This window comes from Paralichthys olivaceus, chromosome 21 (assembly GCF_024713975.1).
Source record: "Paralichthys olivaceus isolate ysfri-2021 chromosome 21, ASM2471397v2, whole genome shotgun sequence".
NCBI lineage: Eukaryota > Metazoa > Chordata > Actinopteri > Pleuronectiformes > Paralichthyidae > Paralichthys > Paralichthys olivaceus.
In genome coordinates, this window is record NC_091113.1 from 7,680,225 (window position 1) to 7,705,728 (window position 25,504).

Sequence of the window (25,504 nt, forward strand, 5' to 3'; positions counted from 1 at the left end):
AATTTAAGTCTGTGACATTTGCTTTTTATCTATCTATCTATCTTTGCTCTCCCTGGAGTACATAAATAAATAAAGGGCAGCATATACTGTATATATAAAAGTAGTGGTAGTAACTACTTATTACTTTAAAGAGTAATACAAACAATGACGAATGAATGTGGTCAGAGGCCAAAGAAAAAAAATCTAATTTGCCCGAATGTGACATTTAGTTGTTTTTGAAGAAGTGAATCAGAGATCAAACTCTTGGAAGAGGGATTTTATTCGAAAAAGATACCGAAATGAGTAAAGTAAGCAACGTGGATTGTATAAATATCTGTGCAACCAAAATGAGCACAGCGAGGCACTTTACTGCCTTCTGCTGCCATGATACACCAAGGTGTCCAGCTTTATGTCCAGCTTCAAACCTCAAGAGTGCTTTTTATTCCATTCAACAGTTCATTCATGTTGTACGATCTGATATAGGACCGGTATGGATATAAACAAAACAAGTCATTCAGAGTCACAAAGGATAAGAGGGGGCCGGAGGAAAAGCATCTTTAACAGAAAATTCATTTTCAGCTCAGAGATAAATCAAAGTAGTTTCTTTTGCTTCCTAGCTGCCGCGTGACCTCAGCAGTCAGAGGAGTGAATCAAGTGTGAGGGTGAAAGGAGAAAACTCATTTACATTGAGCCAGTCACACAGACTATCAGGAAACAACAGGGATGTTAGGGACAATCAGTGCGACACCCTTCTGCAGAGCTTCGGCCAAAAACCCCTCATGGCACAATGAACTGGACACAATCTGTTACTGCAGGTGAAGAGAACAATCAGTACATATTTTACAGGATTTTTTAAATGGTTTTGATACTTGCTCACTCTGTGAAAGGAACTTAAGCATCAGGCTGTTTACATGGACATCAGTGTAAGAGATTAACCTGATAAAGCAAAAAAAATCTGAGTAAGACTAAACAGCATTTTCTGATTAACTTAACCCGAATAACGGCATACTAGGAATATGTTAATCTGGAATCAAGATGTGCGGTGTATTCATGACCTTAGATTTAGAAGACACGGATACATCCCAATCAAATTATAACGTCCTATTTGAGTTTTCACGGCATTTTGTGACATCGATGGTTTTTGCCAACTGCTTAACAACGCATGCCTCGGGTGTAAACAAGATGGAAAAATATACATGTTGAGTTGTAGCTTTTGTAAAATTAGAAATAACAAAAACCACCCAAAACATATGTGATAGCATTGTACTTGTAACTGTTTCAGGTTGACATAACGAAGTGAACCATAACCAGACTATGCTCTGTAACATGTTGACGGGAATATGAATGAAATATTTTACTAGCAACTAATGGAAATACCATAATCGAGATAATGTCTTATTCTGAATAAGTCAACAGTATTTTACCCACATCCCGACAGTGGACGTTGGAGTTGCTTGTGTCGGACGTTTTGTTTCAATCACAAACGCGAGTGAGAAGAAAAATAAGCACCGGTGAGTCGCAAATGTGGATTATGTAAATGAATCTACTCGTATAAACACCACCTTGATTCAAACTTGCTTCGTATATTACATCAACCATTGAGTTTACACAGAAACACAAATTTCAGAGTACATTCATCTTAATCGTAAAATTACCACAGCAACATCGAACCATCTCTACAAGAACCCTCCCCCCACCCAGATCAGCCGAGTCCTCCAGGAGGGAGCACGCAGGGACTGACAAAGATCACAAATCTGCAACATCATCTCGATTTCTCGTTATCAAAGCACGTCATCAGGTCGAAAAGAAATAAATACATATATAACAATATGATAACACTGAAGTCTGGTTGGTGGAGTTCCCCCCCGGGGGGTGGGGGTTAGACGCCCAGCTTGTTGGCGATGGTCATGACCACTTTGAGGATGGGCATGAAGCCGGAGATCTCACTGAAGTTGCTGCTGCTGACCACCTGGGTGTGGACTTCCAGGCCACGCTGGTAGTTCTGGCTCGCCACGCAGCGGCTGATCTCATGAAGCCCGTTCAGGATGTTGTGAGAGAGCTGAGAGATCGGCAGGGAAACAATATTATATATGAAAACAGTCCATGCATCATTTGTTACTTTGCGAGATGTATGACTTATCTAATAAATTTGTATGTGGACATCATATCTGGAGAACCGCAGATGGGATGTGTTTTGTAAGGAAGTGTAGTGTTATAATAACATAAATATACTTTGAATAAACAGGCGACCAGTGCTCTGCAGCAGCATCAGCAAGGGGGGGGGGCTCGCCAATCACAAAAACAGGGTGGTCATGACAACGGCAACTGATGAGTTTGGGATTCTGGGTACTCAGTGGAACTTCACTGAACTGTGAATAAAGAGCTGAGCAGCTCTTTGTGAGGCAGCGGTGGCGTGAACGGACTACGTCCAGCAGTCAGTCTTCACTTGCTCTGGCTCTATTACTGCACGTCACTGAAACAGTTTCACATAGAAAGCTGCAACCAGCATCACCACAGAAAGGGGAAATAGGTCGGTTTAGAACTGGCCCTGATTAATTATTAAAATAGTTTGTTCTTAGTGGAGAATATTTTGTGAGTAATAGTGTTGTGGTGGAGTTTTGTGTTTTGAACTTCCCTAATCCTTTTCTAATTTAGTTTTAAATGACAAATATATACTTGGGAAAGTTGTAAGTCATTAAATTGACATTTTCTGTTAGACATTTTGACGTGTCCCAACAAGGGGTAGCCAATTACTAACGCCTGTCTTCCATATAAGGTGAGGAATTAATTAGGCTCATGCTCGGACAAGTCAAGATTTTTACTGTGACTGATCTGAGGTGATCTGTGTGACTCTGACTTCTATCTGCAAAGTGAAAAGTGATGTTTGACTCATTGATGAATTTCTAGCTGAGCTGAATCCAGCAGATATTAATGTAGTAACTAGTTGATGGTTTAAACTGAATATAAAGACGGACAGAATGCAAGCTCTGCAAAGAGGGAAAGTGTCTCAATAGCCCCCTGGTGGCTAACTGCAGTAACAGTTGTAAACTCCCCTCCATTTGAGTGAATGGGACATTGACCAAACTAAAGAGTCAAGATTTTTTCCAATGGTGCTTTCAGTCGATTTAGGTAGTTCTTATAACACTGATGTGTGTTCAGGTGTTCATTCTAAACAGTAACTTTGGGTTTCATTTGTTATTTGAAGCTATTAAAAAAAGGTCAAGGGCATTTTGGCAGTAGGAGTTAGTACACTGGCTGATTTTCCTTCAGCACATGGCTGAAAATCTGTTTCTTTTCTCTGTTGTTCTATTTATTTTTTAGCAGCATGACATAAACCTTGTCTTCATATAATAATTCCTTACCGCCTGCTCCCTCAGCTTGTCATAGAGGAATCCCAAACGTTTGCCTGCATCATCAAGTTTCCTTTTGGTTTGCTGAAATGGAAATAGTTTTCCTCTTTTAATGTCATCAAACTTTTTTCCTTTTAAATCAATACGAGGTTTAGCACAAACACTTGGATGAAAGCGGGATGCTGCCACAGACAGGCAGCAGGACTTACAGGGTCTCCTGCTGCAAGCTGGCAGCGCTGCACCAGACTGTCGAAGGTGGATTTGAGGACCATGTGTTCCGCAGGGATTTCTTTCCTCTCCACTCTCTCCGCAGGCAGCTGCTGCAGGAGCTGAGCAAAACAAGGAAGCCAATACAAGGTGTTACAGGTATTTGCTATGTGTGTTGCTTCTGAGAATTCAAGCAGCAGCCTCGTGTCACACGCGTACCTGCACGCTCGGCTCCTGGGGGGCTCCGGGGGGGACTTGGGCATGGTCGTGAGGCTGAGGGGCATCAACTGGGAATCCCATCACAGGGGCTGTGATTGGTGCTGGAGGAGTGTAGTTATCAGGGACCTGTGAACAGAAAACAGGAACATAACTAGTCAGTGAGAGGGAGGATATGATACGACACATTATCAAGGTTCAGATGAGGGCAGAGGAACTCCACACCTTGCTGACTGAATATTCACTTTGAGTGAAGTCAACTTGTTGCTGACTTCGTGTCAGAGCAGGTAGAGTACCATTGGTTTATTAGAGCTTATTTGCTGAAAACATCTGAATCTTGCTGACAGAAATCATCTTAATTTCTCTGTGGGTTCTTTACTACACACAATAAAACATTTACAAGTGCAGCTTTAAGAATGAACGATAACTTATATTATTGAACTGGGCTCTTGGTGGGTTCAATTATTTACCTTTTCCCAGTATTACTACACAGCAGACTCGCACTGTGCAGACAGTGTATTATAGAGAAGTGTTTCCAATCTGGACAATACTACATTAACCTGTGGGTAAGTGGAAAGATTGTTGAATAGTAATAAATGCAAGAATACCTTCTTCTTCCTGGGTCCACCTCGGACAGCGGGTGGGTCATTCCAGCCTTCTTGAAGTCCTACGAGTAGAAGAAGAAGAGTGAGAATTAGAGAGAAACTAGTAACATTTTCTTCATGTGGTCACACTCAAGCAGCCCAAGATTGTGAGCGTGTCACGTTTTTTTTTGTTTAGATGGCAAAAACGCTTTCAGCGAGAAATCAACATTAGTCCATAGATCTGAGCAATGTATGCAAAAACAAAACAGCAAATGTTCAGGCAGCATTCACCTACGTCTACAGCAACATTATCCAAAGGTTGAGGAATCATGAGCATTTAACATATAAAGCTTCAATACAGTGAATGCAAATATTGTAAAAATGTTTTAATTAAGTCTTGAGTTGCACAACAAATGTGGAATGGTGTATGTTATCTTAATTCAAGCCTGGAAACTGTAGTTTTCTTTATCACATTGTGTTCTTAATTCTCAATTATTGCAATTCCCTGAAACATTGCAACAAAAGCAAACACCATCAAACACACACTGAGTGACCACAAAAATCAAAACAAATCCTGCACAACAGAACGCAATCGATTACAAAAAACATAATGTAGGAATATTGTATTGTACAGGTGTATAATGTTGAAATTGTCACTCAGTGTATGTTTCAATGCAATCTAATCCCATATCCAGCCCTAACACTGTCACCTTCAAGGTCACACTGGAAATACAGCCACGGAAAATGTCCTGCAAGTCAAATCAGGAGTAAAATCATGAGTAACAGATATATCTGTACTGCTGCGTAGGTTTGTCACTATCTAGAAATATTTGGATAAACATGTGCGGGAAAAAAATGGAATAAAGATAATTGATCTCTTGACCAACATGTACCTGTAGGAGGGGGAGCAACATTGTGGGCTGGGAAGGGCTTTACAGCAGGAGCTCCGGGGCCTCCCTGTGGATACCCTGATCCAAGAGGAGCGTAGGGACCAGATGTAATGGGGGATACAGGCCCCTGGTTGTGGGGGCCCCCTGGGTACATGGGAACTGGTGCTCCGGGCTGGGAGCTGGGTGGCATGAAGTTTGAGGGTAAAGAGGTAGATGGCATGAAGGCTGTTGGGGGCACCCCAGGGCTGGGCATGGGGGGCAGACCTCCCGGGGTCGATGAAGACGGTGGTAGTGGAGGTCCAGATAAACTAGCAGCTGGCATAGAAGGACCTGGAGGAGGGAAAGAAGAGGGTCTGCCCATGGACATGGGTTGAGGCTGGAATGGCTGGTGAGGAAGGAAACCTGGGAAAGGACACAAGTAATTGTCATTATGCATCAAATAAACTGAAATAATAAAAAGGGTTATACAAATAGTCAAACCTGGGGCAGGAGCAGGATGTTGTGGGTAGGATGGCCTCCTGGCAGGGTGGGCTGCACTGGGAGGCAGTGCATGAGAAGAAGGTGGCAGACCAGGCCCAGTGCTGGTTGGAGCAGCATTTGGGGTAAATACCGACGGCATGGGAGGCTGTGGAGCCACTTGGGAAGGAGCAGAGGGCTGGTACTGACCCTATAAAAAAAAATCATCCTGATGCTCACTATGATTTAAGGAAAAGCTCAAACTTTCAGAATTACATAGGAAAGAAACACACAAATGATTTAAAGTCTTAATGATGAATGAATACCATAATTTGTGCTTTTGGTGCAGGAGTCTGAGCAGCAGGAGCAGGCTTGGCTGTCGACACATCGACTCTGTTGAACGAACTTGAAGGCTGCTGTCCAACGGCAGCTTCTTCCTGAGCGTGGAAAAGCCTGTCTCTCAGCATCATGATCCCAGACTGGGAGACAAAAAGCACAAATACAAAAATGGTGCTTATTGCAATCCAAATAAAAAGATGGGGTTTTGAACTAAGCTCAGCTGTGTTTCCTCTCACTTGGTCTGAGTTCTCAGGCAGGTAGGTCATGGCAGTGGACAGACTGCCCTCTGCAGCAAGTATGCCAGCGTAGCAGGTGAGCTTCTCTGCCAGGATGGGGCTCTGGACTGCCACCTCGCTATTGCGGAGGCGCTCGATTGACTTCCGCAGCATCATTACCTTCTCAACCAGATCCTAAAATACACACAGCACATGAATGAGAGACTTGCAGACTTGAGTAAAGTCTCAAAAGATAATTTGCTTTATTGTTACAGGACCAAACCTCTAAACCCAGAGGGGAGGAGCAGTCGCGATGCAAGGCCCAGCACTCCACCAGCTTCTCCACGTTCCCAGAGCAGATGTAACACAGACAGGCCTGCAGGCAACGCTTCTCCGTACCCTCATGCTCCAATCGGCCTCCCAACGTATCTGTGGGGAATTATACAATCAAACAATGACACACACACACGACATGAGCACAGGTAGAAATGTTATAAAGCAAGTAAAACAAGTACAGCTGAAACAGAACAGTTCTCACAGATTTGGGCAAGTTGCAGCACGTTCAGTGTGTGAGAGACTTACCGCACAGACAGGCAAAGTCTTCAGGGTGAGCATAAGTCAGGAGAGCAGCAAGAGCCTCCTTCCAATTGTCCAATTCACAGCTCTGCACTATGTCTCTCCAGTTCTGGGTCACCACTGATGATATCAGCTAGAGAAGAGGACAAACAATATTGACTGAAATACAATCGATGAATCAAATGTAACAATATCAGCTTTACTTTGATTCTCTCACCATTGAAATGCTGTTCTTTTGCTTGCTAAGGTATTTTTGCTGCGTTTTCTTGAGCAGTTCTTCTCCTCCGCTGATAGAGAGGAGGATGGCTTCAGCGTAGCGACCGTCATTCAGACACAGATCCACTGCTCCCTCAAAGTTTCCCACCAGCAGCGCCTGGCTTATCAACCCATCAGTATCTTCAAAAGAACAAGGTCATTACTCATTATTCATCAAACATGTGTAACAATGACACAAAGGCAAGATGCAAGATATATGATCACAGCTGATAATGTAATAATTTCAAAAGAGGGATTTTACCACATGATACAGGGATCTGGAAGTTGGCGTTTTCCTTTGGGGTCTGAGTGAAAAAGTCTGCTGGTGACACAGAACCTGATGTTCTCGCATCACTTCCTGCAAACTCATCAGATCTCTGGAAACATGACAAAGAACATTTCACAGTAAACGTGAGCTGAAAATGACAAATTAACAGAAAGATGAGGAAAAAAAACTTTTGTGTGCTGACCTCAGTGGAGAGCAGCTGCATCTTTTCTGCCAGATCTTTGGCATCTACTCCATGTCCGTTTGGTTGAAAATTCTTCCCCAGGCATTTTGAAATCTAAAGAAACATTTTCAAAGCAAAGACACGGGGTGATGATGATTCACAGGCAAATGTTTATGTATGATAGGTATCTGTAGTTTTAATTACCTTTCTGTCCAATTCATCTTTGCTGAAACCCAAAAGTCTGAGGAATTTAATACGAGCTTCATCTTCAAAATTAACCTGTAACCAGAGAAAGGTCATTACTTGACAAGAGTACAACACTGACTGACAGAGTTAATAATATGTCAGTGTGTAAGGTCCCACCAGAAGGAACTTCCAAATGTCCTGCTCAGCATCTGACTTGGCATTCTGAATCTTGGCCTGGCAGTAGTTGTTGAAGGAACCAGCCTGCAGCGCTGCCTGCAGCTCCCTGGAGCGTTGGAGGAACTCCGTCTCTGTGGTAACCTGGCTCATAAACACTTGCCTGGGGACGGGCTGGGGGCTCTGCCCTTGAGGCATCTTGGGATTCTCAAAGGTTATGAGCTTTCCACCAAACTGAGACACAAACAACGGATTGGTTGAAAAGGTCGTCTTTAGCCTTTTCGATAAACATGCTTCTAAAAATATTTTAATGTTGCACTTACAGCAAAGGAAGCTCCCACTGGCCTGCGCACCCACTTAGGTGGCTTCTTCAGAGGAGGAATGATGGTGTCCTGCACTGTAGGCTGAGAGACTTGCAGGGGAGGGAGCACCTGCCCTGTACCAAAGGGATCCATTGAATCAAATGAAGAGGATATCTGTTGAATAAAATGTTAAATGTTAAATACAAGCATAAATCAATCAACAGAAAACTCAACTATATTGGAAATCAATAAAGATTCTTTAGCCCTACATAGATACAAGTATGTAAATCTGGTTAGCGATAATAATAAACTTTATTTATACAGCAGCTTTCCAAAACAGTGCTTTACATGATAAAAATAACAGGAATCATAAAAGTGTAATCACAAGAACAGTATCAATAGAGCAATATAACAAGCAAAGACATATTAAGAAAGAAAAATAAATAAATACACAAATAAAACATCTTCAAGTGTGAGCTTCAGGCTTATACATAAGGTGTCTGGTGACCCCAGATTTTGGAACAACCTGCCTGAGGATCACAGGAAGGCTAGTCTATAAAAGTGCGTTTTAAGAAGGGACTTGAAGAGGAGATATATTTCGCCATCCTGATCTCCTCAGGCAGGTTGTTCCAAAGTCTGGGGTCATTAACGGCAAATGCTCTGTCACCTTATGTATAAGCCTGGACTTTGGAACAACCAGGAGGGCAGCATTTGAGAATCTCAGGGCTTGTGAAGGTATATATGTTGTTAAAAGGTCAGTAATGTAAGTTGGAACTAGACCATTCAGGGCTAAGAAAGTGATAAGTAAAATTTTATAATCAACTCTAAATCTAACAGGGAGCCAGTGAAAAAAAGATGCAAGAATGGGTTTGCGTTAGACACTTTTTCTGACATTTTATATATCAGACATAATCTAAAACTCAACTCACCCATGAAAATAATTAGCTGATTAAAAAACAATGAAAAAAAAAATCATTAATTGCAGCCTTGGTGATTATCTTCAAATTCTACGCAGCCAGTTTTCAAATTCTCTGTTTCCCTTGGTCAAATGCCTCCATCAATCCCTTCACACCAGCTCCATCTCGTGGACAAACAATGCTATTAACAGCGCAAGGCCTTAGGAATGTAATACACCACATTAAGACCCCATACCTTATCAGCCGTGCTTTGCTGCTGAGCCTTCAAGCTCCCACCCATCACTGAGTAGACAGTGATTCTCCCATCAAATGATGCTGTAGAAAGCAGGGCTGGATTTCTGGGGCACCACTGGACATCAAAACACCACTGGTTTGTCGTTGGAAGCTCGTAAATGACCTAAAATGAGGGAAATTACACATTATAAGGTATGGCATCGTCATCAAGTGTACAGGGGTGAGGCCATTTAGAGAAGCGACAGTTAATGTCTTATACCTCTCCAGTGTTTGGATTCCAGCAGAGGATCCGGTTGTCTTTAGCACTACTCAGCAGGAGCTCAGAGTCGGCTTGGCTCCAGGATATGGACAGAATTCCCCTGGAAGAATATACTAACAATGTAATATACACAACAAGATGATCAGAGACAAAACAAAGAAAACAAAGAGTTAAAGCTTCACCTTGTGTGGTTCTCAAAGACTTTGAGGGGTGATGTTGCAAAACGGAGGTCCCACATCTGGATGACAGGCAGTCGGTCATCTTCAGACGCCAGCACCAATTGAGTGGCTACATCCGGGTGCCAGAGCATTCCTGAACAGTGCATCTTACAGCACATAAGAGATAAAAAGGGAATTCAACAGGGTGCAACGCAAACATTTAAACTTTTTGTTCAACCTTAGAGGCTTTAAAAGATTCTCAAAATGAATCCTGTCTCTTAAAATTAGATAAGAATCATCAGTTGAAAGGCTCCCTTGTTGAAAATTATGTTCTCAATGAAATCACTGTCTGTTAGAGATACTCCAGGGTGCACTAACATTTTATTACACAACATATACTTAATTGTTTCCAGCCTGTTTTATACAGAGCCCTTGTTTAATAATTTAAATGGCCAGTGGTCAGAAGAGAAATCGATTACAGTAAAGTGGACAGTGGGTAAAATCTTTGAATAACCACTAGACAAATGTTGTTGAAGTGTAGCCAATGAGCCATCTGGTAAATTCATGGCAAACAAACTTGCGATGATTTGGCAGAACTTTGGACTTGTATGAGGTGTTCAAGCCACCAACCCTGTTACTGTGGTCACTGATCTTGATGATGGGCTCGTTCTTTCTCAGGTCCCACACAACTGCTTTCCCACTGGGGTTGGCAGAGGCCAGGATGTGCTGAACCTGCCTGTTCCAGGACACTACACTGATGTCTTCTGCAGGCTGAAAGAAGAGATGGAGGCTGTTACTGTCGAAAACAAACATTCACATGTGAAAACTTCATAAAACCTGCGCTCTCCCAATCATGCACCCACCTGTGACTTCGCTCCGGGTGTCATTGGACTGTTAAAGTTGTTAAGATCCCAGATGTATATCTCTGAATCATTGGCTCCAGATGCGAGCAGGTTACTCTGAGAGAGGAAGCAATTGATAAAAGATTGATAACATCCACCATAGTGCCAGGAAAGAGAATATAAATCATCCTTCAGGAGACAGAAGATTAGGAGCTCAGACGTTTACCTGAAAAGGGTTGAAATCAAGAGCTTGAACGGGCCCTGTGTGTTTGTCAGACTGTCCCACGATGGCCTCCGCTCCAGAGCTCATTATTTCCTCTGGGTTATACACGGTCAATGTGCCATTTTCACTGCCACCAACAAGTCTTCCTCCAGTACCATCTGGTCCCATTCCAAAGTTCACCCACACGATGCTGTGCAGCCTATGGAATATTAAATGTATAGTGAGGTATTTGCAAATGACAGACTCATAGCTTAACCTGAAGTGCACTAAGTAATTAAAACTGTCTGCATTATTTCTGCTTCCATACATCTTGCCATCTAAACATATCATGCTTTTGTAACTGCTCTGTTTGATTACCTGTTTGTGGTAGGTAATGACCCTTTCAGCTGCATCTCAAGAGAGGGGTCAGAAAAGTCTGTCTCAAATATCTCCAGGGCAGCGGTGGTGTTGAATGAGGCATCCAGCTGTTGTGCGGATGTCCCTAAGGCCAGGTAGATGGGATGGTGCTCTGCAGGACTCCATGCCTGGTGGGCAGTCCTCTGGATCTCCTTCAGCCTCATCTTCCTCCGAGTAAGTTCCAAGTCCTGGACAGATGTTTGGACCCCTTAAATAAAATTTTGAGTACTACTTCTGATCAGTGAGATAAAATCTGACGATTTTTTGAAGCAAAAAAATGGTGATTCATGTATTTTCTCCATTAAAATTACAAAGACATCTTTGTGTGCTGGCAATTACATTGGTTTCACAAATCAAATAAAGTCAAATACATTGATTTCACAAATCAAATACAGATTTCACAATTATAACCTTGGTCTTAAACAATCGGTTTCACCAGCTGTAATGAGAGTAGGTCGCTCAATATTGTCACTGACGTTTCCTTAATGAGTTCCTTAAAGAGTTTAACTTCAGTTTCACAAACCTGGATTCACATTTTCCATCTCTTTACCTGACTTAACTGCAACAGGGTTCCACCCTTACTGACACAATCCCTCCGACTATTTCCTGGAATTGTGGCTAATGCTAATTGGCCAAAAGCAACCAACCCGAGCCACCATAAAAATATTATTAATACTACGATCTGGTGTCAGTAAATTGTTAGGAATCGATGCAGTTACCGCTGATATTGTCAACATTCAAATGTCGACGACAATCTTTTAATTTTAAGAAGCATAACCTGATCGTTGCGGCTCCAAACACACGTATTAACGTTAGCGTCATTTGACGTTAAACACAATATGACTGCGGCCATTATCCAAGACTTAAGTAGTTTTCGAGGAACTGTTAATAGCTAAAACACACCACTGCATAGAAACAGTGATAATGTAGCTAGCTGGCTAACAGGTTAGCGTAGCATCCTCCCCAGTGGTTTAAGTCCAGTGTATAACCGGAGCCGATTTTGCTGCGAGCTAGCAAGCTAGTCACCAGCCGCCACCCATTCCAGCAGAAACGCAGAGTATCCGTCAGATTTAAACCCAGAGAAACACGAATCAACAAATATAAGTGTTAGAGTGACTCACGTCAACTGTCTAGCACAGCCGGACTGTCCACAACAAACTGGGAGGCTACTCAGGAGCTAACAGCTTAGCCACAGGCGAAGTCCGAGCAAAGTGCTTAGCCGTGTTGTCACTGCGCTACGGTGGCCGACACGGATCACGTTTCATACGCGCATGGCCTGGGTTAACCCCACTGTCTCCGCTCCACAAATACATAACCTGGATTTATCTCATCTTTCAGTCACTGAGAATATATCTGCTAAGGTTTTTTTATTATTTACACACGTGGGAGAAACAGACACGACCACTTTAACTGTTATCATAGGTTTTTATTCTTCACAGAAATACATTTTAGATATATACACAAGTAGAAGCTTTGAATCTTTAGATCTCGTAGTTTTTCACTTCCTCTGGCTGTTTTTCAGGATTTCCTCCTTTCTCCAAGTGCAGGTTGTCGTAGGGAAACTGTTTCGCTGCCTGGAACACAAACAAACACTTTCATGGGAATGTGCTTTCAATCAAGTGCATTTTCTCTACGGGACGTCAGACTACTTTGTAAATGGAAAAGCGATATATATTTTCACAGAACAGCTGATCAACACAGATTTACTGAAAACAATCAAAAGAAAAACAGTAAATACAATGACCATGGGTTAATAATCACAGTAAGCATAGCAATTGGAAATATGCACAAAAAACTGTACATTTTATATATATTGTCTGTTTTCTTGTAAAGCTGAGTTAAACTGTATATAATCTATTCTGTGAGTAGTCACATAAATGTTTAAAATCACACCATTACTCAAAAATGAAAATTTAAAGGAAGACAAGCATTTTTAAAGATATTAGAAGTTATTTGTTGTAGTGCAGTGTTGCAAGCACAAGACAATCATCTCCTCCAGTCATTAAAAACACTCTTGAAAAAGTACTTTTGAAAAAGTACTTGTGATATGAACATGTAATTCTAGGCCTTGATCTGTACTTACAACAGGTTGGTACGCTGGGAATTTCTCCCCAAGGTAGAACATAAACAGCATGAATCCGAGGAACCCAAGCAGCTGTTTGCACATGGAAGACCAGGGCACAGGGGTGGGAGATGTGTCCACACGGTTCCTGATGTACATGTCAAAATCCCAGTGCATCTATAAATAGACAGAAACCAGTAGCTGATTAAATTTTGTTGGACAAAATATTACTGTAATAACTATTTATTTCATAATTTGAGTGAAATGTTAAATGCACAGCGGCGCTGCCTTGAGTGATGAAAGAAGTGCCTCTGTACCAGTATATTACTTCACTGAGGACTGATAACATGCACTTTGACATTATGCTTGTTTTTATGGCTTCCATATAGTTAGGACACAAAAATACATGTACCTTGCATGTACATTATCCATTGTGATGTATGAACTCTGACTTTTCATTGCTCAAGTATTAGACTGCATATCATGTTGCAACTAATGTGCATTTGATATCGGAAAGCCATAAGTAAAGATACAAAATAAAAAACTACAGCCTGGCCATACTGGATTTTTTTTAAATGTTAAAACATTTAATTGGCCAATATTCATTTTAATGATGTATTATTAATGACTTCTCAAGAGTGCTGATTTATCTATTTAGCTTTTATTGGATCCAAGATATGTATGTTATCTAATGATTCTGTGTTTGCCCATCTACACACTAAGTGATTAGAGAGGGATGGGCAGTGTGCATGTGGAGGGAAGTACACTAGTATTTGTATTGAATTAATTTTGCAATACTGAATGTATGCTTTTACTTAGAAAAAGGTGTGGTGTGATTTAAATTAGTAAGTTTTACTGAGCTTGTGTGATTTCATTAATTTTCAGGGTTCGTCCCCTGATAAATTAATGTAGTCAACTGAACCAAATATTTCCAGGAGCAGTAAATAAAATCAGTAACTCACCGGCTCTCCCCAGTTCCTCCTCAGGTCAGGATGGTCCCATTGGTACCAGGGGTCCCTCTCATGCTGAGATCTATCATCTAGCTTTGGATAGTCACCGAAGCTACAAAAACACAATGATGGCATGATTATCTATGTCAGTGTTCATTGTAAACAAAACAAAGAACGAGCTGCACGCATTCTTTCAGCACCCACAGAGAAATCAGGCAGAGTTTTTCAAAATAAAGCTCACCCCTCTCCCTTGTCAGGGTACGGTTGGTAGTCCTCAGCCCTCATGTTGTACTTCTTTGCAGCAGCTGCTCTCTCCTCTGGGGTCTGCGGGTGCGGACCAGGCAGACTATCCTTCGACACACCAGAGGCTGAAACATCAGCAAAGAACAACACAAGTTAAAGTTATAAAGCTCTAAGACGAATAAATATACACAAACGACAAAGCTAATCTCGCCGCCTTCACTCTCATTCAGATTAGCCGCTCAGCTAGCATAAACTAACGTTAGCATGTCAAGGTTACGTCCATTCAGGGGCTTGAGTTTTACATTTTCACGCACGTATCCACAGAAAAGTTCATCACGCTGCAAGATGGAGAGATAACACACGACTCACCCGCTCTGCTTCCCGACACAAGGGCCGGGAGGCCGGACCGGTTCCCTCTGCAGAGAGCCTGGGCCCAGCGTCGGAAACCAACCGCAGCCATGTTTACTGTCTGACTGAATGAGCGGTGCGCATGCGCAAGGATGGAAGTACAGGTCGACATAAGGACCAATTTAATGCGGAAAATTCGCGTATATATTTAATGCAGACAATACATAAATAAACATTTACTGTGAAAAAAAATGTATCCATAGTATTTACACATAACATTTTAATAAATATATATATATCAAAGTTAAAGCAAATAAGTAGATACAACTTTTTATCCACTGCATTTCAGATTTAAATATTGTACTTTTCTTCATTTTTCTGACATCTTAATTTGTTGATTACTTTACATTATTAGATTCAATACATACACACACAATCTTTCGAAATCCTGCACAATTTTAAATATTAGAAGGGGACTGGAGAAGATTTGCATGTAGTCCGACGTGGCTTTTGAATTGGGACCAGATCTTGAGAGAGTTTTAACTATCATATTTCTCGAGTATGTTGATGACAACAAAAGCAACTGTTCATAAAGATTTGTTTTTTAATGCTTTATTTAATTCTCGTATCAGAGCCCATCACATTAGAGAAAAGTGTGACAGTGACATGAAAACTCCTCCAGTGGCTGAAGGGAACTGTTCTCAGAGTGAATGCACTGAAGCTCTGAGTCCTGCTCCTCTTCCCATCAGATCCAGCTCAGGTGCATGTGTGCATTTACTGGGGGATCCTCACTCTGCCACTGGTGTTCAACTGTAGAAACTCAACAGAGAAGTTCTGCTATGTCCTTTTCCACCTTATCGATGGGGCAGTGAAGTTCATATCTGCAGTAAAAGGGAAAATATTAGATGTTATGCATGAGACCTCATGGAGCTCCCGAGCCCATGTTACTTTACCTTCTGAAGGGATGGCCATCAGCAGTTATGAGAAACTTCTCAAAATTCCACCGGATGTCATTGACTTTGATTGGGGACCAGTAGAATTTCTTTATATCTCCAATAACAGGGTTCACAAACGGCAACAATTCCTGTGGTGAAAAAGAAATGACCACAGTGACAGCTGCACTTCTGACAGAAAAAAATATACCACATGACCAGAAATGTGATCCTGTGTAAAACACACTACCTTCAGATAGGTGAAGAGAGGCTCTTCATTTAATCCATTCACCTCAACTTTGCCAAAGACAGGAAACTTTGGCACAAAGTCTCCTCCAGGTCTCACATACTTCAGAATATTGAGGGTTTCATGATTGACCTCTGAAAAAAAAGTGTTATTACTGATTTCATTTTAAACAGATAAACCATAATGACCTGTTTTAAAATGTAGGTGTGAGCCATAGACTAAATATAAAGATGGATTACATCATGGCTTCCCAAAAGTGAAGCCAAAGTGTCATGATTAACACATTTTAGATAGATAGATAGTTCTTGTGCTGATGTTTGTCCAAGTGTTGGTTTTAACTAGCCAAATGTCATGATTGACAGCTGAGACTGATTTGTGATTGGCCGAGTGAGTGCATCTGCTGGATGTCTATGGTGTGAGCATGCAAACAAGCTGTACGTAGGTCAGAGATGGTGAAGCATTCAGACCCTTTAATTATATAAAAAATACCAATACATTAACGTAAAAACAGTAAGAAACTAAACAAAACTGTGTACTGTGTAAAATACAAAATGTAAAAGTACTTGTTATGCAGAGAACTGGCCCCATCGTATAATTGGCATTTTACTGTAGTTGGCTGTAACTTATACTGAAGTTCAGCTCAGTGATTATCCTGCTTAACATTGTATAGAATAGCAAAAAATCGTTAAATGAAGCAAAAATTAATATAACCTGAGTACATGCACATTCCACAAAGGATGAAAGGAGGCTCCACAGTACAGTATTTCTCTCGGTGCAGTAAATACAGTTATTGTACTATCAGATTTACAATCTGTCATATTTCAGAAGCTTCACTGAACCCACCAGGTGACTGAAGACCAAACTGGTTGCAGGAGAATCCTAAGACAGTAAAGCTGAGGTCACCAAACATTTCCATCAGTGCATTCAGTCGGTGGTACTGAGGGAACAGGACACAAAAGCAAACGGCTGTAATAAAAGTGACACAGCTCGTGTTGTTATGATCTGACCGTAATCAATCAGGGCTCTCGCAGGATATTACCTCCTCTATTGTTGACCCTCAGAAGGTGGCAACGTTGACGATGAGAAGCACCTTACCCATGTACTTACAGAGCGGAACCGGCTGTCCGTCCAGGGTCTCAGCAGAGAAATCATACACTGATTTATTCGCCATGTTTGTGCTCCAGCCTGTACAGGGGACTGTTAGTCAGTCAGGAGTGAGTATTCACTCTGCTTTCCTGTTGGCTCATCTCATTCACGCAAACATAACTCATGGGTCAGCAGTTGTTCCTCATGACTGACTTCATTGTTTCTCTGGACAGAGGTGAGCTGGCAGGGTGGTCAATTGTATACACATGTATCAGGAAGAGGAGCTGATGGCAGCTGGGAGTTTGAAACTCAAAACAAACATGTGGGGACATATAGAAGTTTCTACTCATTTTAGCTGCATTGTTTCCTCTTTAAGACTGACAGTTTGTGGATATATGAAATTAAATTCTGACAAAAAATGTATTTATATGTTTGATATATTGCTGCGTCACTTGTTCCTTATAAACGCCTTCACCTTTGATGACATATTAGACTCAAATCACTTTAAATATAAATGATATGACGTTTAATTAATACTTTTGCTGTATATATTTAGTGTCCTCAATTCTTGACTTTTTCCCCCATAAATACCAGAATTTGTTTTTGCATTGTCCATGGTATATTATGTTTTTTGCAGTAGTGCATTATGGGCACATGGTATTTATTGTTATTATTATTCAGGGCAGACCATGATACATTTGGAGATATATTATTTGAACTGTATAAAATGATTGTGTTTGTATCCCTCTCATGATTCAGTTTGATGCACAACACTGTTGGATTTTAATGGTGCTTGTTGTTTCTTTAGAACGATCTCTTTCATTATGATTATAATTATTAACGTTAATGATAAATAATAATTAACATACAACATTGTGGTCTTGTGAATCTGCCGTTCGTTCTTCCGACGGTCCTTGAAGGCAGCCCCGGGTTTGGGCAACACCTCAGCCGGTAGAAAGATGCTAAAGCTAAACGCGTTGTTTTTGTGTCTGTGTGAAGAACAACACATGCTGGAAAACTGTGTCTAACAAACCGGACTCAGAATGAGCGAAGAAGACAAGATACGGACGTGAGTGGCTTTAAAATGCAGCTTTTTCATTTAAAATCCAGCCCCGGGTCGGTGGCCCCGGCAGGTTAGCTTCTCCGCTAGTAGCGATAGCAACAACGGCCGAGCCACTGAGCCCGTTAGTCTGTACCATGTAAACATGGAAGCTGACTCGTCTTAGGTTGTTTAAACCGTGACACCTCAGGTGGAAAGAGTCCAGTCTGCTCGTGTAACACCGCTGCTGCTCTCCTGCCCTTTAATCCCACAGGTTAGCATGTGGCCGTGTTGTTGTTGTTGTTGTGACAGCTGTTAACACTGAGGTGTGTGTGTGTCTCCTCTGCAGATGTCAGATCCTGGATCTGCCCTGGGAAGACGTCCTGGTCCCTCACATTTTGTGCTACTTGCCCCTGCAACACGTGGTGAGTCTGCAGAGGGTGAGCAAGCAGTTCCACAGCCTCGTCCAGGTCTATCTGGCCGACTGCAGGACATTCGATCTGTCCCCGGTGAGTGTGTGGACTTTGTTTTCCTCTGAGTTCAATGCGGAGTGAAGCTGAATATCACAGATTTCACTGTCATGCCTGTCAGAGATCTTACAGACACAATAAAGCCTCCTATAACCTCTGATTTTACTTGAACTTAAATGCATTTCCTAGTTGCATGAGATTGTTTATGATCTATTGAACCTGGACCTAGATATGTGGCAGAAGATTGATAGATAAATCAGTTACAAACTGATTTAAGTTTTCACTAAAATTAGCTCTTCGCAACTGTTCTTCTCAATAATATTGATAATAACTAGAATGGCAGTAGTCAGTAGAGTCCATATGTCTGCCAAGGCCCCTTATGAAACCACATTTAAGTTCTCTAGATTGACTAACCTTAACCCTCACTAGATTTTTATTTGGATTTATAAATATCAGTCCATTAAACATCAGGATTATCAAGCTCCATCAATGAAAATGACAAATCAATGAAAATGTGGAAAAATGTCCAAACTCCTAAAGTTAAAGTAAAAATCCTTCCACCATGTTTCATGGTAAAATGTTTATTTTATCCTAATCCTGCAAACTAACAGACAATCAAATAAACTCATATGAAAACAACCTCCTTGGCAGACGTGATAAAAGCCTCCTTCACACACGTGTCTCCCACGTACACATGACTTTGTAAATGATTTATCGTACTTTCTAATACTTGATAACCTTTTATTGCGGGATCTGGATTAAGTGTGTTTTAAGGCCTGCAGATACTGAGAGGCATGTTGTTTGCAGTACTTGACTAAGTCTGCGTTCTGCTCTGTGACAGATTGGACAATGCATTCCCAAGGAAGCGTTTTGTTCCATGTTAAAGGACAGCAAAGTTCTCCAGAAGCTGTCACTTCAGAATTGCTCCGACTGGGTGACGGACCAGGAGCTGCTGCCGATCATCGGCCAGAACCAGCATCTGCAGAAAGTGGACATGAGCGGGTGCCTTTGGCTCACCCGCCACTCCCTGGTGGCTGTGTCACTGAGCTGCATGCACCTCCAGCACCTCGGCCTGGCGCACTGCGAGTGGGTGGATAGCCTGTCCCTGCGCAGCCTGGCTGACCACTGCGGGGGGCTGCAGTCTATCGACATCACCGCCTGCCGCCAGCTCAAGGACGATGCCATCTGCTACCTGGCCAAGAAGTGCTTGAAGTTGAGGTCTCTATCTTTGGCAGTCAATGCCAACGTCACTGACGAGTCTGTGGAGGAGGTGGCCAAGAACTGCAGGGGTCTGGAGCAGCTGGACCTGACGGGTTGCCTGAGGGTCAGAAACCAGTCCATCAGGTATATCTTATTCTCAAGGAGAATCCAACTAACTTTGTGTCGACACTTTGACACGTATCGTCTCATTTGTGTGACCATCCATAATGTCTTATGCATGCTGTGCTCACAGAACCGTTGCAGAGTATTGCCCAAAGCTACAGTCCCTGAAGGTGAATCACTGCCACAATGTGACAGAGGCGAGCCTCGATCCTCTACGGAAGCGCAACGTTGTGATAGATGTGGAGCCACCGTTGCAGAGGGCTCTGGTGCTTCTTCAGGACGTGCTGGGGTTCGCTCCTTTTATCAATCTCCAGATATAACCAAAGGGTCATGAATCTGCCCGACGCAGGTAGGTGATATCAGCACCTAGCTCATGAGATGTTAATGTCTAAACTCAAGTTTCAAATATTCAAACAAGGCCAGAACTTAAAATCAGTGTATTCATTTTTAGTACATTTCATCAGTAAATAATGTTGAAAACATTCGATCGATGGTAATCAACATTTCTTTGCTACAGGTGTCTACATGTCAGCAGTCACACGCTCATGAGCTGCTGTCAGACAATCCGATAAAATCCTGAATGTGTTGCACTCAAGTTTGAATGTGATGTAAGATACATATTCAAGATGGAACTGAAAATGTTTAAATAACTGAAAAAAGCCATGTACCTTTTTAAGAATTGCTGCCTCATGTCCAAAATATGTCACTGCACTTTTTTGGGGTGTTGTAAGAATCTGGGTTTTTAGAAAAAGCAATTCTAACCAAAGTACTGTGAGTGTGTTGTGTTGTTTGTACCTTGTGTCGTAAACCTTATGTTTCATTTAGAAACATTTTAAACATGTTTGAGTTGAATTAAACATCTCATTTTGCATGTTAAGTGTCAATTTAAAGGAACAGTTCACCCAATTTTCCCCCGCCAAACCTTTTCCCACTTACCACCAGCTCTGTCTAGCCTTTGGTTTTGTTCATCCAGGTTTTTATAATATCCTTGTCTGAGACTTCTGCCTCTATCACAACACAATGAAGGTGTTTGGTTTGTTGTGCAGATCTTGTGTCTTCCAGAAAGAATGTCCTGCCTCCTCAGGATCATCAACAGACCTCATTGTTTACAGTGCTTAAATGTTTCCTGATGAAAACTGTTTTAAGCAACAGTTACAACATTCAAGTCTTAATGGCTAAATGATGCTGGGGTAACTGGGAATGTGCTTTTTTGTTTTGTGTGATGCAACCCCTTAATCTACATTAGAAGCTGGAATGGCACTCTGTTGATCGAGCATCTCCGCCAAGGCCCAACAGTCCCCACAATTAAATTCACTAGATCCAGATCCTTCTTTGGGTCTGCACCAAATTGCATACAGATATAATTATCATTCCCATTAACATGATCTATGAAATTCCTTACGTCCTACTCCTCCTAAAAATGTCATAGAAGTCAGTAAAGTTTTCTCCTACGAACAAACAGGACAAACAGATGAAAACATCCTTGACGGTGCATAGTACATGTTTGAAATAAGTATAGGAATTTATTATGACTGTTTTCCTTTAAGCCTTTGAAATGACTTTTGTACAAAGCAACTGTGTTGAAATGTTTCCCTGTAACAAAATGTATGATTTATACAAAAAAATATTAAATTATAAAATACAGCACCATCAGTTCTCCTCCATCGACTGTTTGGATAAAGCAAGAGGTATTCGTAGATTATATTAGCAGCGTTGAATAGTTGAGTAAAGCAAAATCCTGCTCTGCCAGCATGAAGGACTGTCTGTGTGTGTGTCTCTGTGCAAAACTGCAGTGATCAAGAAAACAAGATTCAAACTGTGGATCAGAACTTGAGTGCACTGTGGGTCCATGACTCAAAGAGGCACAAGGTGGCAGCAGTGAGTCGGGATGCTTATTATATTCATGTTGCATGATTACATCTAAACTAACAGTGCATGCGGGTCTATTGTTTAAATATATCATCAGGAGGAACCTATATGAAAAGGCCAAGAATCTCTATTTTCTAAGTTTTAGATGATAAAAAGTTTAGTTTGATGACTGAGGGGCTTTGTGAACAGAAGCATCATCTACCTGATGCAGTGAACGCACAGTAAGAATCCCCCTGCTGCAGCAGCTAGGTGTTAAACTCCCTCAGTTTCCCCTGGAGGTCCGGTGGGCAGACTATATTGTAACTTGTCTCTGTGACAACACAACAGGTCTATTTTCCACTTGATGGCACGGTTTACCCCATCTGCTGTGTGCCGTCCACGAGCTCAGTGTGCACCTACAGAGAGTTACATTTGGAGGATGGACCGGTTTCCTTCTGTTACCGAGGGGACTTTACAGCGTCGGTGTTTGCGAAATTTCAATTCACGGAGCCACTCACTTTGAATACTAAACTATCAAGTGATCATCACGCACAGTGGAGAATATTCCTCTGCATGCAAAGGGAATTATAAGAATTAGCTGTAACTGCTCAGTCTCAATAATCTGTGTAAAAACACCTCATGTGCTCGGTGAACCGTCCTCGCTCCCGTCCAGCAGCCAGTTGGTTAAAAACGTTTCAGACTACATCCATCATGTAAGACTTCAATTAGCATTGATCTGCAGGAGGGGGAAAGAAACATCGCTGTGTTATTATATACCATGGAGCAATTTCTGTTCCAGTGATTGAGTGTGTGGGGGGATTTCTCAAATGCAGCCGGCCCAACATATTTTGTCTCCCTGCCAATAATCTGGCACTTGTCTAAATTATTGATCAATAGAAACTGATCATTTTATACCAAGGCACAACAATGTGGTTGCTTCATTTTATTCAGAATGCAGCTTTAGCCCCTGGCAGCATGTAATATACTGTACTTATTAAAAGAAAGAATACATTTGAGTTTAAACTCAGGCTGCTTTCGATGTCCGATGACAGAGTAACTTACTGACTGTGATCCTTCCCATAAAACAATTAAAAACAGTTGATAGAGACCATTTATCATAATATATATATAGCTGTGTTACCACTGCCAATATTAATATTATATACAGTATTTTATTGAGCACCTTTGCTGCAAAGCAAAGATTGTGACCTATTGTTAACATTGTATTCAGATATTTGATATGAAAAGTCTATAGAACATATCACCAAACATTATTTGGTCTTTTTCTTATGGTATCATATCTTCCGGTCTGTTCTGTACATCAATATCGCAGTTTTCAAAGCATGTGACCCAATGTTGATATGACTGTACCACTATGATCGGTGGCAAAAAGCATGAATTATGGGCTAGTTGAAATATCCAATCAGGTCCCAGAATCTGACGGTTCACTGAATAAAGAGTTTTACCTGCAACACCAGGAACCTGAAACCTCATTTCAGGCTTAATTGTATTATTAACACTTGTTTTTGTCTCTTGTTGTGCATCAAATGTGTGAAAAAGCCTAATTCATACTGTTCTCCTCAAAGTTTAGGCTGCGAGTTGTTATAGTATAATCAATATCTCAAATTTAATTTCTTAATGCATCGATACACCATAACTTGTTGTTTGAACACAATTATATTCACATACTTATTAGTATAATATTATTAAATCTCATCAACTATTGCCAAATACTTTCGTTCTATGAGTAAAAGAAAGAAATCTTTGGTTATTGAGCGTGTATAAAATATATTAGGCTTTCCCCCCTAATGACAATATGATACATCTCAAGTGTGAGTTCTACTTTTAAATAACATTTGACCTCATATCTACAGGTCAGTTACCATTTGTCTCATGTCGTATAACAACCAGTCAAACAAGAGACTTGAATGTCAATGTTACTTAAGGCCACCTGCAAATAAAACCATATTCAAGTTTAAAAAAAGAGAAATAAGTAAACTTGGGAATATTTTTCATGTAACATTAACCAACTGTATAATAAAGTGAGAATTAGCTAAATTCTTCTAGTCATTTATACGTCATCTTAAAAATCTGCTCAGGAAAATAATTAGAATCTGGTTGAGGATACTTTGCAGCCTCCTGTTAATTAAATGAAGTTCTTATAAGGTGGAGTGAGAATCACTGTAGCTGCTCAGACGGGCCCAAAACTGTGTCAGAGATTTTGTTCATTTTCATATTTTTAATTAACAGACTTTTTCCGCTGCCGTCTTCCATCAGTGAATGAGTCTTTCCCCCGTTTATTTGATGTAGTTTATCTCCTCCAACCATTCACACACGGCCCCGTTGGATCCTGGGACTTAGGGATCCATCTTTTGGCCACCAGAGAAGCATAACTAATGACAACATTAAAGTGGCTTTTGTGAGCGTGGCCATCGAAATGTCGATCAACCAAGCAGGAAATAATGTCGGGTTTTAAAATCGGCATGAATAAACATGTGTGTTTAGAATCTGGTGGGCTCAGGTTTGGGAGGAAGTGAAGGCGTTGGTGATGAAAAATCTTCAGCTTCAGGGATGTGAAGCTTAGCTTTTAAGAAATAAAAAACTATTTTAAGTGGAGGTTCAGGCCGAGAGTGGCGGTGTTCTCAGCATCTGAGTGGAATGAATGACAATACCACACAAGACGTCTTCAGGGTGCCGTCTAATTGAAGCGACGTTTCAAGCTTTCCAGGGACTCCGACTTGTCAGAGCCATTAGCATCCTCCCTAATTACCGCGGCCCTAACCCCGGGCCGGACAGGAAACACATGGTCAGCCTGCTCCGGCCCCGCAAACCGCTTAGTTAGTCCGCACTAAGTTTACCTCTTCATTAAGACATTTTTCTGTCATTTGCTCTGAATGAATGGAGCCTCACAGCCAGAGAGACTCGACTGTTCGCTGACTGCATGGCTGAAGAATGTGTTGGCCCAGTTCTTTGGGAGGAACCCTGTGTTTCGCTCCAGCATCGTCACTGTGTGGTGCTTTCATTCATGAATCATCGCTTATAGCAGAAGTTGCGATAAAGAGAAATAACTAAACATTCACTTAAATAAAAGAATGACAATATTAATTTAAATATCTTCCACTTTTTTATGGCATTACCGCCAGGTGCTGGTTTCTCTGTGTGCTATAGTGCTGAAATGATCAACTAATTAAAACAACTGAGTATCATTTTGTTGTTTAAGAGTATTTAAGTCATTTGTACATTTACTTTTATTTATATCTTTAAAATCACTGTATATTGAACATAATCTGTTTTTTGACTGTTGACATCACCTTGAGCTGAAGGAGGTTATGATGTGATATGAATTAAAAATGTCGGTAATAACAACAATCAATAGTTTTGATGCTAGTACTGTAAATATCAGTGTAAAAGAGACACTTGAGAAATGCTCTTTAGCTGATGGACTTGAATAATACTCCAAGGATCCAGCACCATATCCTTTAATATTATCAGACTCATGTTGTAAAAAGGTATAAAAGTTGATGCAGCAGAACCAGAGATATTGTCTCACAACAGCATCTCGCTTACACGACCCATAATGCACCTTGACTGCAGACAGTTTGGGAAGCTGGATGTTTCACCTGTTTAAGACATTTTTTCCCTTCAGTTTCTACTTTGATGTATTTGCTCTGTTATAATTTTCATGCTCTCTCTCATTTGCAGCATTTCGTTTTTATATAAAAGAAAGAAAGAGTTTAAGTCCCATTTAT

The 25,504-nt window shown here is 41.2% G+C and overlaps 4 protein-coding genes across 7 annotated transcripts; 1 reads left to right on the top strand and 3 right to left on the bottom strand.

Annotated features, from left to right (window-relative positions):
* Nucleotides 1-241: 241 nt before the first annotated feature.
* On the bottom strand, nt 242-12,467 carry sec31b (SEC31 homolog B, COPII coat complex component). Of its 4 annotated transcripts, none has more exons than XM_069517521.1 (26): nt 12,329-12,467; nt 11,169-11,415; nt 10,815-11,010; nt 10,610-10,705; nt 10,377-10,517; nt 9,771-9,913; nt 9,589-9,688; nt 9,331-9,492; nt 8,200-8,352; nt 7,880-8,110; nt 7,721-7,795; nt 7,538-7,630; nt 7,330-7,444; nt 7,030-7,208; nt 6,819-6,945; nt 6,520-6,665; nt 6,258-6,431; nt 6,009-6,161; nt 5,707-5,893; nt 5,230-5,628; nt 5,047-5,085; nt 4,361-4,419; nt 3,756-3,881; nt 3,539-3,658; nt 3,342-3,413; nt 242-2,038 (listed from the first exon to the last, which is right to left on the bottom strand). In XM_069517521.1, exons 2-26 carry the CDS (start codon nt 11,369-11,371, stop codon nt 1,859-1,861), a joined length of 3,669 nt encoding a protein of 1,222 aa, XP_069373622.1. In that variant the 5' UTR covers nt 11,372-11,415; nt 12,329-12,467; the 3' UTR covers nt 242-1,858. The 4 variants fall into 4 exon arrangements, with proteins under 4 accessions (XP_069373622.1, XP_069373623.1, XP_019938841.1 ...); XM_069517522.1 differs by having other exon boundaries at nt 11,169-11,395; nt 12,329-12,461; XM_020083282.2 differs by lacking the exon at nt 5,047-5,085.
* A 151-nt stretch (nt 12,468-12,618) lies between these two features.
* Nucleotides 12,619-14,969, bottom strand: ndufb8 (NADH:ubiquinone oxidoreductase subunit B8). The gene is given in 6 exon segments (XM_020082933.2): nt 12,619-12,781; nt 13,291-13,446; nt 14,232-14,331; nt 14,461-14,587; nt 14,832-14,927; nt 14,930-14,969. Coding segments are annotated over 6 exon segments (597 nt in total). The 5' UTR covers nt 14,955-14,969; the 3' UTR covers nt 12,619-12,688.
* A 437-nt stretch (nt 14,970-15,406) lies between these two features.
* gpx9 (glutathione peroxidase 9) lies at nt 15,407-17,240 on the bottom strand. Its single transcript, XM_020082987.2, has 5 exons — nt 17,029-17,240; nt 16,833-16,926; nt 15,993-16,123; nt 15,764-15,894; nt 15,407-15,691 (listed from the first exon to the last, which is right to left on the bottom strand). Exons 1-5 carry the CDS (start codon nt 17,158-17,160, stop codon nt 15,631-15,633), a joined length of 549 nt encoding a protein of 182 aa, XP_019938546.2. The 5' UTR covers nt 17,161-17,240; the 3' UTR covers nt 15,407-15,630.
* Nucleotides 17,241-17,943: 703 nt separating this feature from the next.
* fbxl15 (F-box and leucine-rich repeat protein 15) lies at nt 17,944-21,557 on the top strand. The gene is made up of 5 exons (XM_020082771.2): nt 17,944-18,144; nt 18,464-18,623; nt 19,426-19,928; nt 20,038-20,256; nt 20,425-21,557. Exons 1-4 carry the CDS (start codon nt 18,119-18,121, stop codon nt 20,225-20,227), a joined length of 879 nt encoding a protein of 292 aa, XP_019938330.1. The 5' UTR covers nt 17,944-18,118; the 3' UTR covers nt 20,228-20,256; nt 20,425-21,557.
* Nucleotides 21,558-25,504: the final 3,947 nt, after the last annotated feature.

Coding starts and splice junctions, on each gene's coding strand:
- sec31b (XM_069517521.1), bottom strand. CDS start 11,371: ATGAGGCTGAAGGAGATCCAGAGGACTGCCCACCAGGCATGGAGTCCT. Junction 8,353..9,330: donor AGCAAAGCACGGCTGATAAG/GTATGGGGTCTT, acceptor TTTATTCAACAG/ATATCCTCTTCATTTGATTC. Junction 3,882..4,360: donor GTGGACCCAGGAAGAAGAAG/GTATTCTTGCAT, acceptor TTCTGTTCACAG/GTCCCTGATAACTACACTCC.
- fbxl15 (XM_020082771.2), top strand. CDS start 18,119: ATGAGCGAAGAAGACAAGATACGGAC. Junction 18,145..18,463: donor GAAGAAGACAAGATACGGAC/GTGAGTGGCTTT, acceptor TCTCCTCTGCAG/ATGTCAGATCCTGGATCTGC. Junction 19,929..20,037: donor GTCAGAAACCAGTCCATCAG/GTATATCTTATT, acceptor CTGTGCTCACAG/AACCGTTGCAGAGTATTGCC.